The sequence below is a fragment of the Anolis carolinensis genome, chromosome 6 (assembly GCF_035594765.1).
Source record: "Anolis carolinensis isolate JA03-04 chromosome 6, rAnoCar3.1.pri, whole genome shotgun sequence".
In the NCBI taxonomy this organism is placed as follows: Eukaryota; Metazoa; Chordata; class Lepidosauria; order Squamata; family Dactyloidae; genus Anolis; species Anolis carolinensis.
In genome coordinates this window covers 68,118,303-68,136,455 of record NC_085846.1, presented here as the reverse complement: position 1 = coordinate 68,136,455, position 18,153 = coordinate 68,118,303, and the positions used below count along the sequence as shown (strand labels likewise).

Here is an 18,153-nt window from a genome sequence, read left to right as displayed (position 1 = left end):
TGAAATCCATGGAAATGATTTGCCATGGCCTCTCCGGAACAGGTAAAGACGACAACAACCCTCTAGGGCGCCCAACAGGCGTCTTACTTTGCTGGCAAACGGCGCAGCTGTCACAAAAGCGCAGAATGTCTTGCCGCATTTTTGGCCACCAGTAGCTCCTGGTGATAAGCTGTACGGTCTTGAACCTGCCAAAGTGCCCAGCCATGGGTTCGTCATGGTGGGCTCTAATCACCTCCAACCTGAGGGCCCCCACTGGTACGTAAACCTGACCCCTACGCACCAATACCCCGTCTTGATCTTGGAGATGCGGCAGTATGGTACGGTTACCTGCTGAGAGCAACATCAGTTGCTCCTGAGTCCACACATCATCTTTCTGAGCCTCAAGGATCTGGTCATGTAACCCGAGCTCATTATCTACAACACACAGCGAGGCAGTAGGCAAGATGGTCTGACATACTACCTGCTCATTGGTCTTAAATTCTGGCTTGCGGGATAAAGCATCGGCCCGCAAGTTTGCCTTCCCCTCCACGAACTGCACCTTGAAGTTAAACCTGGAGAAAAACAAAGCCCAGCGAATTTGACGCTGGTTTAACTTCTTTGCTGTTTGCAAGTGCTCTAAGTTCTTATGATCAGACCTGACCACGATCTGGTGCCGTGCCCCTTCAAGCCAGTGCCGCCACACCTCAAACGCCACCTTAATCGCCAACAACTCCTTCTCCCATATGGTATAGTTCTGCTCGAAGGGTGTTAGTTGCCGCGAGTAAAATCCACAGGGACGCAAGGTCCCTGAGGAATCCTTCTGAGACAATACAGCCCCCAACGCGTAGCTAGAAGCGTCCGCTTCTACCACGAACGGTTTGTCAACATCAGGATGGGTTAGTATGTTGTCCGATTGAAAACTAGACTTAAGTTGTAGAAATGCCTCGTGAGCTTCCCGCCCCCACATAAATGGCTGTTTCTTGCGCAGAAGCTGCGTCAAAGGTACCGTGAGCTTTGCAAAATTCGGAATAAACTCCCGGTAGTAATTAGCGAAACCTAAGAACCTTTGTACATCTTTCTTAGTCTTCAGCTCCTGCCATGAGTTGACGGCGTCAACCTTATGTGGGTCCATTTTAAGTTCCCTACCTGACACTACATGACCTAGGAACTCCACTTCAGGCACATGAAAGACGCACTTGGAAGCCTTGGCGAAAAGCCCATTAGCCCGCAGTCGGTGCAGAACCTGCTTGACATGTTGACGATGTTCTTTCTCGTCCTTAGAAAAAATCAAGATATCATCCAAATAAATCACTAAAAATTGGTCAATTAGGTCCCTGAACACATCGTTCATGAACCTCTGGAAGACCGCAGGAGCATTACAAAGCCCAAAAGGCATGACTCGGAACTCGTGGCATCCGAAACACGTGTTAAATGCCGTCTTCCATTCATCCCCTTCCCGTATACGGATTAAGTTATAGGCCCCCCGCAGGTCAAGCTTGGTAAAGACCTTAGCCCCTTGCACCCTTGATAACAGTTCCGAGATTAAAGGGAGCGGGTACCTATCCCGAATGGTGTATTTGTTTAGGATCCGATAGTCGCAGACCAGCCTAAGTTCCCCAGTCTTTTTGGCTACAAAGAATACTGGTGCCGCAGTTGGAGAACTAGATGGGCGAATAAACCCCTTGGCTAAATTTTCATCTAGAAACTCCCGCAAAGCTTGCCTTTCCGGTACAGTCAAGGCATACAGCCTCCCTGCTGGCAGTTTCGCACCTTCTGCCAACTTGATGGCGCAATCATATGGCCTGTGCGGTGGTAATTTGTCCGCTTCTTTTTTACAAAATACATCAGAGAACTCCCCATACTCAGCAGGCACTCCCTCCATATCAGAATGAGTAACATTTAGAGTGCAACAATCCTGCCTCTTTAAAATCACTTTACGTGTTGCCCAATCTACTTGTGGGTTTACTACAGCTAGCCAATCCATCCCCAGGATCACATCATATCTAGGCAAGCTCGTAATATCCCACACAAACGTTCCCGTTACTCCCTGCACCTCCCACGTTACTGCCGAGGTTTCCTGGTTAACCACCCCAGTCTCCAGCAGTCTCCCATCTGCTCCTTCCACCCACACGTCGCATGCCTTGCGCACCTTAGGAATGCCATGCTTCTTAGCAAACTCAATATCTACATAAGAGACCGTGGCTCCTGAGTCCAGCAGTGCCAAAGTAGAAACAAGTTCCCTTCCCCCAACAGATAATGTAATGGGTACGAAAACATGCTTCCTCCCCTCAGTTGACTGCTTGAGGAGCCCTAGTGCGTTGGACTCACGTCGCACTAGGGCTGGCCTTTTCCCGAAAGCTGGGAAGGTTTCACATTACAACTTTTGGCAAAATGCCCAGCATTCCCACAGTACAAACACAAGCCCAGCTGCCTCCTACGGCTCTTTTCCTCTGTAGACAGCTTTTTAAAGACCCCAAGCTCCATGGGCTCTTCCCCCATCACCACAGGTGCCCTGGTTACATGCATGGGTGGCGCACACATTGCTTTTGAATGTTTACGAGCCTCGAACCTTGCGTCTAAACGCAGCACCTTAGCTACTAAGGCGTCCCAGCTTTCAGCCGGCTCCAAGCGTGCTAATTCATCCTGGAGCATATCACTTAACCCGGCAGTAAATAAAAGCATGAATGCATTTTCCCCCCAATCCAGCTGGTGGCGATACAGGTTAAACTTATTTAAGTAATCCAAAACAGTCCCCTTTCCCTGTTTCAACCGATACAGAGCCCACCCAGCGTTCTCCGTGCGGAGAGGATCCCCAAAAGTATCAGTTAACAACTTTTTGAAATTATTCAAATTGTCCTTGACTGGGTCATTTCCCAAAATTAAATTAGTGGCCCATTGTCCTGCGGGACCGGTCAACAAACTCAAAATAAAAGCCACTTTGCTAGTGTCTGTAGGAAAAGCATGAGCACTGAGCTGAGAAAAATAAAGCTCCACTTGTGCCAAAAAGGTTGGCAACTTGCACCTGGTTCCGTCAAAGCGTTCAGGAGTCAAAACATGTCCTTTCACGGCATGAGCGGTTTGGCTAACGGTAAAAGCCGTTTGCAATTGGTCTAATTTGACCCTTAACTCATCCATCGTCTTCCTGACGGGTTTATTGCTGCAATAAACCTTTTATGGGCGTCGGGCAATCTGTCAAGGACAGAACGCCACAAGATTCAAAGTAACAGAGTTTATTAGATTACAGAACTCAAAAATGCCCGTAAAACACAAGGGCCAGGCAATTTTTGCCTTTAGGAGCAAAAAAGGGACAAAAGTAAATGTTCAAAAGATAAACCGGATTAAACCGGAGTTTAATCCGGGTAAAAACAAACTGCTTTCTTCAGCCTGGGTATAAACAAAACGAAAGGCAAGGAACAAAAGATACAAAGAATGCAACTAATTGGCAGCAGATTCCTCTCTGCTGCCAACACTGAGTTTAGAGTAACTTGCGTCGCTCCCACACACACAGCAGACAGGATTCCAACACGAACAAATCAGCCAGGGATTTTAGCAGTAGAGTAGACCAGTTCCGTTCCGTAGATCAAAGCCAGAAGCAGACGTTTGTAGTTTTTCCAAGTCCAAGAAGGGGGGGAAGACAAGCCGTGGTCAGTTCAGTCCGAGTTCTCAAAGCAGGAGATGGCGTCCGTCAAGAAGACGACGGAAGGTCAAGCTAATAAGAGTAAGCACAGGTTTGCACAAACAAATGCCCACACAATCCCTCCCGCCGTCTGACCCTGGATTCCAATCAACTTACGTCTCAGCACAGGAAAGTACACAAGTCTTCAGGGAAGCGTCCCACACACACACACGAATCCCAAGCGTTTGCCCAGATTACCTTGCCCGACGCAATTTGCAATTGCTCCCAAGCCCCATTTTATGCCAGTTACAAATCTTCATCACTGTCAGCTGCCCTCCTTAACCCGGGCGTTTCCTCATCACTTTCCTCGTCAGAGCTGGAACACCTCTGACTACGCCCAACAGCATCTCCAGCTGTGGATCCCGTCCCATCCCTCCAGCTAAGCCATGGGTCTAATCCTGAAGGTCCCCATTCATCTTCTGCCCCATCATGGCCAGTGGCCCCCAATTCCTCCCTTACCCGAGTCCAATCCATCTCATCCTCCTCTGAGCTAACCAGCCCTTCCTCCATTCTCTCCGTGAACCCTTCGAAAGACTCTTCGTCAGAGGGTGCTGCAAATATGTCTCGCAGTCTTTTTCTCTCTCGCTCCTCGAGAGTATCCGACTCTCGAGGAGTCTTACGCCCACGCCTGTCAGAAACAGAGCCACGAGGCTCAATCATAACAGGAACTGTGTGCAAACTCTGGGCCCCGAAAAGACTGCTGGAGCTGCATCATGCTGCCCATGGATGGTTCGCTCCCCAATGCTCCGCCTGTCCAGTATTCAGTCTGAGCGCCAGCGGCTTAAAATAAAAACCAAGACCAAATTGAAACAGCATGAATACAACCAAATTACCATTCTTTTCTAATGGCAGATTATTTGATTTATTTTTGGACAACAGTTCTCAGAAGTAGCAAGTAAACAAAAGCAGTAGTTATGTTGGTTGGGAAAGTTTGAGAGCCACAGCTCCCAAAAGTTACTTTTTCTGGCTGGATGAAAACTGCTAAAAATCTATCAAGATTTGGGTACAGATGTTAAACCCCCAAAGGCTTTGATATATGTCTTGATCAACCACGACAAGGAAGACAGGGTTGGCACCAATCAGGTCTGCAAAGGGAATGAATTTCCCAGCTAGTCTGAAAAAATGTACGCACAATCAAATGATCATTATTCTTCAAAAACATTATTTAATTCCCTCCATCCTACTTTTCCATTTTTTTTAAAAAAATCCCTTTCCTATCTCTCTCTCTCTCATACATTCACATACAGAGCACTTTCTCGGTGAATCAAGACAGTACTAACCAAATTAAGATTGAGAAAAGTTTATTACACTGAGCATCTGAATAAGGCTCTCTGTTAAATTCTCTTCCTCAAAGTTTGAAATGCCACCCTTACATTTGGAAAATAAATCTGTGTTTGAAAAGAGGCGGCAGATAGGAGATGGAAGAGTAATTGGTTTAGATCAGTGGTTCCCAACCTGTAGTCCGTGAGCCACCAGTGGTCCACAAGAACTAAAATATGGTCTGCAGCCTCACTGGATAATAACACAGCCCAACCAAAAAAATTTTTTTTCTTGCTATCTTCCTGGGGTTATTTGGGGTGCTGATTCAGAAAATTGCATTGGCTAGATCACATCAGCTCTAGATTATTAAATATGGTTTTCTGTCGGCGTGCAGATGGAGACACTACTGGATGGCATATGTTCCATATGAGAAACTAGAGCTGATGTGGTTTATCCAATACAATTTTCGGATTCAGCACTCCAAATAACCAAATCAAATCCAAAGTTGACCAAAAACTGATTCATAACCCTTTTGGTACTAAGGCTGGAGAGTGGCCCCTGATCAAAAAAAGGTTGGGAACCACTGGTTTAGATGAATTTATTCCATAAAATGTTGTTCAGACTTTTTTACTGGATAGCAGTTAAGATTTTTAAATAAAACCATCACAAGGAACAGTAGCTAATAGCTTTGTGTCAGGTTTTATAATTCAGAAACTTGTATAATAAATAACACAAAAAGACAATACAGTAGAGTCTCACTTATCCAAGCTAAACGGACCAGCAGAAGCTTGGATAAGCGAATATATTGGATAATAAGGAGGGATTAAGGAAAAGCCTATTAAACATCAAATTAGGTTATGATTTTACAAATTAAGCACCAAAACATCATGTTATACAACAAATTTGACAGAAAAAGTAGTTCAATACGCAGTAATGTTATGTTGTAATTACTGTATTTACGAATTTAGCACCAAAATATCATGATATATTGAAAACATTGACTACAAAAATGGCTTGGATTATCCAGAAGCTTGGATAAGCGAGGCTTGGATAAGTGAGACTCTATTGTATATGGAAATCTTACCAGTAACCTCTGTGCAGCTGTCATCTGAATCGGACTCTTCAGGATCAAATACCTGGATGCCTTGAGCTTGCAGCCTCTGCAATTTTGCTTCCAGCTCTCGCTTGGCCCTCAGTAAATCCTGGATTTCATTTTCCTTAGTTTCCCTAAAAATCTGTATGCGAAACAGAATTAAATGTGTAAAAATGATGACCAGGCCTGCAATGATATGCACCTCTTTGTAAAGCTGACATACAGCCTAGTTTGAACTTGTAATTCTTGAACTTATTGGGTTTTCCTCAAAGATGATTATATTTTCCTCTTGTTTCTCAGTGACCCCATTTTTGCACCCAACACCTGAACTGGCTGTTTGAAGAAGCAATTTACCTTGAACTGTCTTTTGACTTTGTCTCGATCGTGTTCGAATGTAGCAGCTCTCTCCATGGCTTGATACTTGGCTTCGAGAGCACTTTCTTTCTCTCTAAGTATTTTTTGATATGTTTTCTGGAGTGCCTGAAAAAAGACCAACATTAGTTTTCTTTCCCCAGAGTGAAAAATTGCAGCCTGCAAGCGTTTAAGTGCTAACTATTGAAATGTGGAACAAAAAAAATCAGCAGTTTGCAGAAAGTGTCTCTTGGTGCTTCCCAACAGCAAAGGAGGAACTGCTTTATATTTCAGCTGCAGTTTTACAATTACGGAATTATAAGGCCAACAGCATAGTTTTTTCTGTCATTTTAAACATTCCCCATTGAACTCAATGGGTCTTAATGAATGTAAAAAGCATGTCGTTGATGTTTTGAGTAATTTTGATTTAAATTGACTGGTTTGTTTAATTCTGTATTAAAATTTATATATCACAGATTTTCTGGAGCCCCCAATGGCTCAGTGGGTTAAACCACTGGGCTGTTAAATTTGCTGACTGAAAGATTGGCAGTTCGAATCCGGGGAGCGGGGTGAGCTCCTGCTGTTAGCCCCCACTTCTGCCAACCTAGTAGTTTGAAAACATGCAAATGTGAGTAGATCAATAGGTACCGCTCCGGCGGGAAGGTAACAGCGCTCCATGCAGTCATGCCGGCCACATGACCTTGGAGGAGTCTACAGACAACGCCGGCTCTTCGGCTTAGAAATGGCGTGAGCACCAACCCCCAGAATCAGACACAACTACACCCAATGTCAGGGAAAAGCCTTTACCTTTACTATCACTGATTTTAAACTGCACTGATTTTTAATGCTGTATGCTTCTTTGCATCTCAATCGAGATAATATTTATATCCTGCTTTTTATCACCAACATCCTGCATTTCTCCCTATCTTTTAGAAAGTTTTAAGACCAAGTCAGATGTAAAAACTTATTTAAGATGTTTCTTAAGTAAGTTGTTAATGGTATGAACTGTTTAATTGTAAACATTGCTTGCTTTTATTATATTTTAGTGTTTATAGCTTTTAGATTTTCTAGGGCTGGGTCTGCACTGCCCTATATCCCAAGACTGATCCCAGATTACTTTGAACTGGATTATCTGAGTCTGCATTGCCAGATAATCTGGGATAAGCAGATAATCTGGGATCAGATCCTGTAATATAGGGAAGTGTAGACCCAGTCTATATTGTATTGCATTTAGAACTGTTTGCTGCTTTGAGTCTCTTTTAATAGAGGGAGTAAGCATATCTATATCTATATCTATATATATATAATAAAAGTGAATGTTTGTATGTTTGTGTCAGTGTTTTGATTGGTCGGGCGGTGTATGTGCTCGCGTTTTGATTGGCCTGGCGGAATATAGGTCAGCTTTCTGATTGGCCAGCCGGAATATGGCCCAGCTCTGATTGGCCGCCACTTTCACAGGCCACTGGGATTGCTGAGGGAAAAACTACTACCAACTGGCTTCGTTCGGCCTACTTATCTCCTCAGAACGATGCTAGCTTTGGGACAGTTAACAGTCTCGGCCTACACTTTGGTAATCCAAAACACTACTGGGACCACCAGGAAGGCCGGAACTGGACCAAACCTGATACACATCACCCCTACGACCCATGAACCCACTGACAACGGATCTGGACCACATATGATGACCGAGGCCCCAGCTTTCAAATTGATTTGAACCCGCAGCGGAGAGTTCCGCAGATCCATCACCTAAGGAACGGAGCGGGACCGCAGCAGACTATTGTTAAAAGATCTTTTTTTCTTCACTTTCCCCTTCCCTGAACTATGTAACAAATCCCCCAATAAAAGTAGCATTCATTTTTAACAGTAACACTCTCTATCTGGTTATTTTGTGTCTTTCCCTGACTCCTTCTTTTGCACGCAATCTCTCTCTCTCTCTCTATCTAACACGTCCGTCCTTTTAACTCTGGCTGAGGCTCCTCCGCCATAGATTAATACGGCGGGCGATACAAATTGGCTCATATCTTTACCAAAATTACCCCTAGCACACTCCTCTTTTAGTCCTAACCCTTTCTAAGGCTCCTGACCCAAGGACCACCAGCAGAACCAAAATCGGTCCAGTTCTCGGCACCTCATCAGCTGACTGTCAAACGGAACCGACTGCTCTTTTCAAGCCGGACTGCTCTCTTCCAGCCTTATCCCGGACTTTTCTATCCCCGCGACCCGCGGGATGGTTTTTAAGAGATCACTGGTCCCTTTCTGTGAACTGTGGATGGGGGATCGCTCTCCCGCTGGGGAGACATAGTTCTCCAAGGACCTTCACCCTCTCTACAGCTGCCAGGAGGGTGCCTGGACGGGCGCCCTCCACGTTTCATTCATACCTTCATAATTTTATGAAGGAGAAGAACACTCTTCCCCAGACCTATCCCTGAACTTATGAAATCTTATACTTCCAAAGACTGCAACCCACATGTGCCTCTTCCCCATGCCATCTCTATGAATTCCTTCCACCACAGATGAACTCTTTTCCTCATGTATCCGTGAATTTTCATATTCTATGTACCTGGACACCCTCATGAATCACTGTTGTATGAATTTCTAATCGTTGGGCTAACTTCATGAATTGTAAAATCATGCTGCTAAAACTCCACTTTTATGAATTTCCATATTGGGTTCCCCAGATGTTGTGAACTTCGTTCTTATCAAATGTTTTCAATTGTTTATATCATTCATGATTCCCCTTTATGCAATGTAACCCACCTCTATGGATTCTCCCTTACTTCCTTGAAATCTATCTATCTGCCTATATGTATTTGTACTCTTTGGGATCCCCGGAAAATATGTATTTTTCCCAGCAGGGTTTATATTCCAACTTTATTTTATTTTTCATTTTATTTCATATAATTGCCAAGTCATGAAATCAAATAGGGAATATTTCGAACTCAACTTGAACCCCAGAACCTGCCCCATTTTCTATGACCCAGGCTTACCTTCCCAAAAACAAAAGGTTAATCCGCTGCCGCTTAACCCAATCAAATTCAGATTGCATGGACAATATAGGGCTTGAGTCGCCGAATTTGGAGTATTTGACCTAAAGGTGATTCGCCCTCAAGGCAAACATTGTCATATCTCCTCCAAAAGGAAATCCAGGACACCTCAGGAAGGCGCCCTGCTGAGCCCATCACCACCCATCCCTACTTCCACCTCTGACACCCCAAGGCATATCTGAAATCTGTATACGTGACAGGAACCCTTGATTGCTGTCATTAATCCCTTTAGAATTCGGCCGGGCAGGAATTAATCCGATCTTTCCTGCTCAGTCACTTCATTGTTTCAATAACTCCCGCCTTCTCCTCCCTGATTGGCTCGAGTGGGGACAAAAAGCAGCTCCCTATTGGGCCAGCAGAGCAAGGCGGGAAACGAAAGCCCGCCTCGTTCAACCCTCTAGCCTATCCGCGATCAGATGGGCGGGGGAGCGGGGCGGGAAATTCAAGGGGCTGTCAGACTGAAACATTGTATAAATATGGCTTTATTTTGGTTATATGGTACCCTAGTAGACTGAATGATCACTACTAGAGTCCTTTTCAGCTGAATCGCTCAATAAAGACTCCTTGGCGGATTTTCCTTCAACTTTGGCGGACCTTCTTCATTTCGGCCTCAGGTTGTATTGCGGCTCATATTCTCCTATTGGCTCCGCCAAGGTCCGTTCTCTCAGGACCGGATCGGGACTCTCCTTAAGGGCCCGATCCCCTAAAGCGCGGTCGACAACACATAGACCCAACATGGCCAACTGTCATATTGATTATAAAAAAACTTTGGGTGCTAGGAATTACAGTTCACTCACACATTCACAGCATTCTGCATCCAACTAATGATGGAAAATAATTATGTTTTAATGCTTCCTTTTCAACAATGGTTACGGGTATGTTTATGAAAACTTCTACCCCCTCACCTCACCTCCTTCAGCGCTTCTACTGACATGTCTGGGCTGGGCCTTTGCAGGCTGCTAGGCCCTGCTAGGCCGCAAAGGAGGGGCCATCTTGCCTCTTCAAAATTGCTCCAAAGAAGACAGGTTTTCCCTGGCTCATTGGGACACAGTACTATTCACAGCAGACTAAAGAGAAAATAATGACTATCTTTTTATTCTTTCCTTTTAAGGATGGTTTACTCCCCCCCCCCCCCAGTTTTTACTGAGGCAAAAAACTACCACAGAGCAGGCTTGGGCCTACTAACTCTAACAGGCCTGACACATACAGTCCCCATGGCCTACTATACACCCGGGCACTGTTTGGGGTGGGATGGACCATGGATGATGGACTTGCATATGGGAGTTGTAGTTCACCTGCCCCCACTGAACACAGCTATTTCTTATTTATACTACTATTGCTTGACATTACTTTTATGTTTTATTTATATGGTGGATGTTAGCACGTGGCTTAATGACCTTGCAAGCCACTTTGGGTCCATTGCAGAAAGGCGGGGGAGAAATATCAGAAATAAATAAATAAATAAATGTCTCAATCGTATGTATGGTTGGAATGACCTGTCAGGAGGGCTTGGATGGTGTCTTCCTTTACAGCAGAAGGGGCTGGACTGGATGACCTTCAGAGACCCCTTTCAAATCTAGGACTCTATCTATCTCCCAATCGTATTTATGACTGGATAGCCATCTGTCAGGAGGGCTTGGATGGTGTCTTCCTCTATGGCAGAAGGGGGTTCAACTAGATGGGCACCCCTTCTAACTCTAGGATTGTATAGAAGCCTTTAAACCAGACACGAGCCAACTTGGGCCCTCCAGGTGTTTTGGACTCCAACTCCCACAATTCCAGAGAGCCTACCCCATGATGCGCTTTATGTCCTGGTGCCGTTTGCAGGATGATGGACCATGGATGATGGGATATGTAGTACTTTCAATCGCTACGATTCCCACAGACCACTGCGATGCCCACCAGTGACGGAACTGGACCAAACTTGGCACACAGATGGGACATGCACTACCTTCACTCGCTTCTTGAGACCACAGCAACTGCTACATATGACAGAACTGAACCAAATCTGGTATATATATCCCAAATGACACACTTTATATGTTGCAGCAGTTTGGGGGAGGATGGACCAAGGACGATGGGATTTGCAGTACCTTCATCCAATTCACCTCCCACAGGCCACTGTGATTCCCATGAATGACAAAACTGTACCAAACTTGATACAAAGGTGCAATGTGGCCCCCTTTACGTCCTGATCTGGTCTGGTGCAGGATGGACCTTGGATGATGGGATTTGCAGTACCCTTATCCGATTCACCTCCCACGGACCACTGTGATACCCATGAAAGACGAAACTGTACCTTACTTGGCATACAGGTGCAATGTCACACAATTTATGTCCTGGTGTGGTTTGCAGGAGAATGCACCAAGGATGATGGGATTTCCAGTACCTTCATCCAATTCAACTCCCACAGACCACTGTGATGCCCATGAATGATGAAACTGTACCAAACTTGACATATAAGTGCAATGTGGCCCACTTTACATCCTCCTATCATTTGAGGGAGTAACAGACCATGGATGATGGGATTGACAGTACCTTCACTCACTTCCCCAGACCACTGTGACCCTCACCAATGTCTGATCAAGACCAAACTTGACACATCGAGTCCCCATGACCTGCTTTACATCCTGAAGCTGTTTGGAGGGGGGTCGACCATGGACTTGCATATGGTAGTTGTAGTTCACCCGTACCAACTAATACCAACTGACACTGGATCGAGACTAAACTTGGAACAAAGGCAAACAATTCAGTTCTCAAATAACCCGGGCACCGCCGGGTCCCCAAGCTAGTAAATAAATATAATAATGATAATGATAATGATGATGACAACAACCAAAACATTGGCATTTGGTGCCTCAGATGTTAGATCGGTTTCTGGCTATATTCGACGTGCTGATTCCAAAAATGGCCGGGCTGTGGCGCAGGCTGTTGAGCAGCTGCAATAAATCACTCTGGCCATGAGGTCATGAGTTCGAGGCCAGCCCATGGCGGGGTGAGCACCCGTCAATTAAAAATATAAAAAAATAGCCCCTGCTCGTTGCTTACCTAGCAACCCGAAAGATAGTTGCATCTATCAAGCAGGAAATAAGGTACCACTTATAAAAGTGGGGAGGCAAGTTTAACTAATTTATGACCTGGAATGAGGAAGTGACGTCACAGTGGATGATGAAGCAGCTGCTCCCCCCTGTGGCCAGAATCGAACATCCTCTCAGGAGAAGATTAAATTGCCTCTGCGTCTGTCTGTCTCGGTCTCTGTTTGATGTGTTTATGGGCATTGAATGTTTGCCCTATGTGTGTATAATGTGATCCGCCCTGAGTCCCCTTCGGGGTGAGAAGGGCGGAATATAAATACTGTAAATAAATAAATAATAAATTTTCCCCTATCAGCTCTAGTTTTTAAGATACAGAACATATAGTAATCTACCAATTGCCATATGCTCGCCCATAGAAAATCATAACCATATCTAAGAAACTACAGCTAATGCGATTTATTCAATGCAATTTTCTAAATCAGCACCCCTAATAACCTCAGGAACTAGGTAATGATTATTGTAATTATGATTTTAGGGAACTGCAACTCCCAAAATATTCCAGTTGGCAATACTATTGCTATGGTATTGGGAGATTTTAGGAATTGTGCTCCAAAGTGAAACCCTCTGCTCCTTTGCCATCTCATAGCACCACCACCTTCCCCAATTACCTGCAGCTCTGCTCGCAAGCGCTTGTTCTCCTTGTCCAACTTGGCCTCCTTCTTCATCATGGAGGCCACCTCGTTGTTCTTGCTGATGCGGAAGATCTCGTACTCCTTCCTCAGGCGCTCGTACTCAGCCATGCACTCAAGTTCTTGGACTGAGGCCGTGGACTTGAAGCTGGCTCCGATCAGGCCTCCGGGCCGTGACGTCCCCACGCGTCGGAAGGAGCTGCGCAGGAGGCGAGCCTTGGGCTTCACCTCCACAGGGATCTCGCAGGCCTCGCCGCCACCGCCTTCATAGGTGTCCTCGATCACCTCACCAACTGTGCCTACAGGGCTTACTAAGGAGGAGGCAGTTCCCATAACTGCAGAGGATCCGCATCAATTCTACTTCCTCTGGATAGAAGATAATGCCCCCAATTTCTGTGCCAGAAGATGAGCCATTCTCCTTGTTATTTACACCTCAAACCACGATTGTGGTATGGATCGTGATCCTCTCATCTCATCCCAGTTATCCTCTAACAGGCGAGATACTTCATGTTTGCTTTCCTTTGGACAGACTTTTAGATACAGCACAGGGCTATGGTTTTAATCTCTCTAGGCAGCCTTCAAAATCTTCAATACGGAAACTCTGCCGTTTATAATTACACTATATAACACAATTTTTGTTCTCAGCTTATTAATGTCATTTCCTAATTGGTTTTATCATAAAAATATGGAAAAGGTTAATTAAACGCCAAAATATTTGTTTTTGCGGGACATCCTGCAGCACATTTTCCTATAGTTTTTCAATGAAAATCTCAGTCTCAACCAATTCAACATAGTTTGTGGCATCCACAAAAAAAGTTTCTAGAGTATAACAATTACAGTGTTCCCTCACTTATCACTGGGGTTAGGTTCCAAGACCACCTGCAATAAGTGAAAATCCGCGAAGTAGGGACACTATATTTATTTTAATATTTATACATTATTTTAGTAGTTATACACTATTTTAAGTCTTTATCAACCAATTGTGTGTTGATAAATCGCCTTCTTCTCCTCCCATTGCCGCTTGGGCTCCTTTTCTCTCCCTTTGGCTTCTCCTTCTTCCCTTCCTTAGGCTGTAAATTATATTTTTATTATTTATAATAGTCTTTTATAGAGTTTATTCAAAAAACCGCAAAATTGCAAATCCGCGAAAAGTGAACCGCGAAGTAGTGAGGGAACACTGTACTATCAAAGTAAGGATTGCACAAGGAAATAACACTTTCAAACAAGGAACAGAAAAAAATTCAACTTTTCTTACATAGTGTTATTGTAACTCAGCTACCGTAACTGGTACCCATGGGGGATGCCAGATAAATGTAGTTTTTGGTTGTTAGTAATATACCCAAAACTACACAGAGAAGCCACTGAATCCACAAACATGTGGACATTTTCAACAGAAAGGAGGAAGCCATGAATATGAACAAAATCTGGCTACCAGTATTTAAAAAACTCTAAAATCAGGACAGTAAATAAAGAACAACACTTAGAAAACAGGGGAATTCCACACAGGAAACAATCAGGGCCAGCTAACAAAGGATTCCCCCAGGCAGGAAGCAGCCAGCTTTTGAAGATGACAGACTATTCAATGCTAATCAAGGTGGCCCTCTGCAACATTCACACTTGCCTCCAACAGACAAGAGTTCTTTTTCCCACCCTGGACCTTCCACAGATATATAAACCCCACTTGCCTAGTTTCCAACAGACCTCACAACCTCTGAGGATGCCTGCCATAGATGTGGACGAAACGTCAGGAGAGCATGCTTCTGGAACATGGCCAGACAGTCCGAAAAACTCACAGCAACCCAATAAAAGAAAAGTGCAGTAGAAAACCCACGAGGGTCACACTCTCTCAGCTTCATAGGGAGGCAAAGACCCTTTCAGCCAATCAAGCCATGATCAAGGCCAGCATCAAGGACTTGAAGACACACAACAACAAAGGGGGGAAAGCTCTAACCTTAAAATGTTGCAAATTAAATTAAGATTCAGGGAGTTGAGTAAATCCCAATAAAGTCGGCGGGACTAAACCTAGACGTGGCCCCATCAAAGCTGCAAGCCCTCCCGCTCTGCCAAGATCTACAGTTTAGCATCCCCCAGCTGTAACTTTTCCAATCCCGACACTCCTGAGAAAAGAGCAGGATTTGGCCTCACAGCCTTCGGCAGGCTCCTCCGGAAAAGCCCGAAAGAAGCCCCGCCGAAGGAAGAGGCGCGCCATAAGTTTTCACGGAGCCGAAAGCGATTGGCGGAGACAGAGGCGGGGGTTGGCCAATCAGCGCCTTCCTCCTCTTCTTCGCTCTCGTCGGAATTCGAGTAGGGGGCGGGACGGAGAGGAGAGTGATGACGTGGCAATTTTCCTCAGTCTGGTTTAGAGGCTTGTGAGAGGGAAAGCTGACTTTCTAAGGATGTCTCTCCACTGGGATTTGTAGTTTTACAAAGTCTTAAGCCAGGCATGGGCAAACCTGGGCCCTCCAGGTGTTTTGGACTTCAACTCCCGCCATTCCTCACAGCCTCAGGCCTTTTCCTTTTCCCCCTCAGCCGCTTAAGCGGCTGAGGGGGAAAAGGAAGAGGCCTGAGGCTGTGAGGAATGGCGGGAGTTGAAGTCCAAAACACCTGGAGGGCCCAGGTTTGCCCATGCCTGGCATAAGCCTTCCCTGAATGGCCATCAGCTTGGGGAAAAATCAACTTATATCCCCCATACCCAAAAAGGGAAATGCTAATGAATGCTCAAACTTTGGTACAGTGCCACTTATTTCACATGCCACTAAGATAGACTCCAGCAATACATGGAGTGAGAGTTGCCAGATGTCCAAGCTGGGTTTCGAAAAGGCAGAGGAATGACAGACCAAATTGCCAACATCCTCTGGATAATGGAGGAAGGTAGGGAGTTTCAGAAAAACATCTATTTCTGTTTTATTGAGTATTCTAAAGCCTTTGACTGTGTGGCAAGTTCTTGGTGGTATAGGGATAGCAAGTCACCTTGTCTGTCTCCTGAGGAATATGTATAACAACCAAGTAGCAACAGTAAGAACAGGCTACGGAACAACAGACTGGTTCAAGATTGGGAAAGGAGTACGGCAGGGCTATATACTCTCACCCTACCTATTCAACTTGTATGCAGAACATATCATGCAATATGCGGGGCTTGACGAATCCAAGGCTGGAGTTAAAATTGTTGGAAGAAACATTAACAACCTTAGATACACAGATGATACCACTTTGATGTCTGAAAGCGCGGAGGAGCTGAGAAGCCTTACAACCAAAGTGAAAGAAGAAAGTGGGTTGCGGTAAAACATTTTTAAAAACCCAAGATTATGGCAACCAGACTTATTGATAACTGGCAAATAGAGGGGGGAAATGTGGAGGCAGTGATAGACTTTGTATTTCTAGGCGCAATGATTACCGCAGACCCAGACTGTAGCCAGGAAATCAGAAGATGCTTACTTCTTGGGAGGAGAGCAATGACCAATTTTGACAAAACAGTGAAGAGTAGAGACATCACACTGGCAACAAATGTCCGCATAGTTAAAGCAGTGGTATTCCCCATAGTAACCTACGGATGCGAGAGCTGGATCATAAGGAAGGCTGAGCGAAGGAAGATAGATGCTTTTGAACTTTGGTGTTGGAGGAAAATTCTGAGAGTGCCTTGGACTGCAAAGGGACTTATGAGGATCCTTGAGGGCAGTTAACAACAGATTTGATATTGCCGTGTACTCCTCAATCTCTTCTCCTTGCCCAAGGAAAAGCAGAAGTCTCTCAACCTCCTTGGTACAGGCAGTTGCTAAGTTACAAACAAGGTAGGTTTTGTTTGCTTGTATGTAAACTGAATTTGTATGTAAGTTGGAACAGGTAGGTTTTTATGTGCAACTCTGCCCATATATAGATAAGCTTTGAATAGCATAGGGAAGCGTTTACATTAACACCCCTGTAGTGTTTGTTTTGCTGTCTGTGCCCCTGTTCAGAAGATTTCACCTCATTTCTATCTTTGTGATAATTGGATTTTGAAAAAATTGACTTGTTGTGGAAACAAGGATTGGTGATACAGCTTCAGTGGAGGCACCTTTTCTCTATGCTAACTCTTCCAGGAGTGAATTTCCCTTCCGAGGGGTAGATTTCTCTCACTTCCTGTTGTCTCATCCCTGTTCTTAACTATGAATCAGATGTTTGTAATTCGGGGACTGCTTGTACTTCTGCAAGGGCTGTAAGAAGAATACCAAAGATTTTAGAAGTTAATATTCATTTAAAACCTGGATTCTTTTTTAAGACATATGGATGAAAAGGTGGAAATGAAAAATGGAAGTCCATTATGATATATTACCATTGCAGCAAGATTGTTATTAGCACAAAAATGGAAGAATGCAACAATACCAGCATGAATCTTCATTTAAATTGAACTTCCTGAGCCCTTATAGTTGGAAGCAATTGGCATATTATCGTCTGATGCATTGTTGCACATTACTGTCACTCACAAATAGGAGGCCTGGGTTATATCCTCAGTGCCATCTCCCACTGTTGTAGGATGGTGGGAGGGTACTATCATGAATAAGTAATAGTTTATGCAATTCAGCCCAGGAAAGGACAGCCTCTCCATTTTAATCCTCCTGATCCATAACCCCATACGTGGTTATGGCTGTTAAATTCACCGGTTACTACTGTCCTTTGGTGCCTATCAAAGTTCTCAGGAGAGGAGTAACAGTACTCTTCATTTGCGGGCTTGTACATAGAGGTAATTGTAATGTTACTAACCTCTATATTGTTTTCTTCAGTGTTATGGGCACTGCTGACTTGGAGGCCTGGTTTTACAATGACAGCACTTCCATACTGTGCATGTGGTCTTTCCACCACTAGAATCATTCCTGGAACTTTTGGTCATTTCTGTTGTTTATCCCTTTGTGTTTCTTGAACACACATCACATCACATTTCCTATCTTGACACAGTTCATAAAGCCACTGTTCTTTGGCAGCTGACATGCCTTCGATGTCAATTGAAATTATTGTCATAGTCGGTCCTGAAAAGGTCAATTTATTGGGTCGC

At 44.6% G+C, this 18,153-nt stretch overlaps 1 protein-coding gene across 1 annotated transcript in view; it reads right to left on the bottom strand.

Annotated features, from left to right (window-relative positions):
• Positions 1-15,353, bottom strand: part of nphp3 (nephrocystin 3) — a 65,484-nt gene extending 50,131 nt beyond the window's left edge. Inside the window, exons 1-4 of the mRNA XM_062957376.1 lie at positions 13,107-15,353; positions 6,363-6,488; positions 6,000-6,150; positions 4,328-4,435 (exon numbers count right to left, since the gene is read on the bottom strand). Coding sequence (XP_062813446.1) covers positions 4,328-4,435; positions 6,000-6,150; positions 6,363-6,488; positions 13,107-13,460 — 739 coding nt within the window. The 5' untranslated portion in view covers positions 13,461-15,353. The remainder of the gene's footprint in view (positions 1-4,327; positions 4,436-5,999; positions 6,151-6,362; positions 6,489-13,106) is intronic.
• Between the last annotated feature and the right edge of the window lie 2,800 nt (positions 15,354-18,153).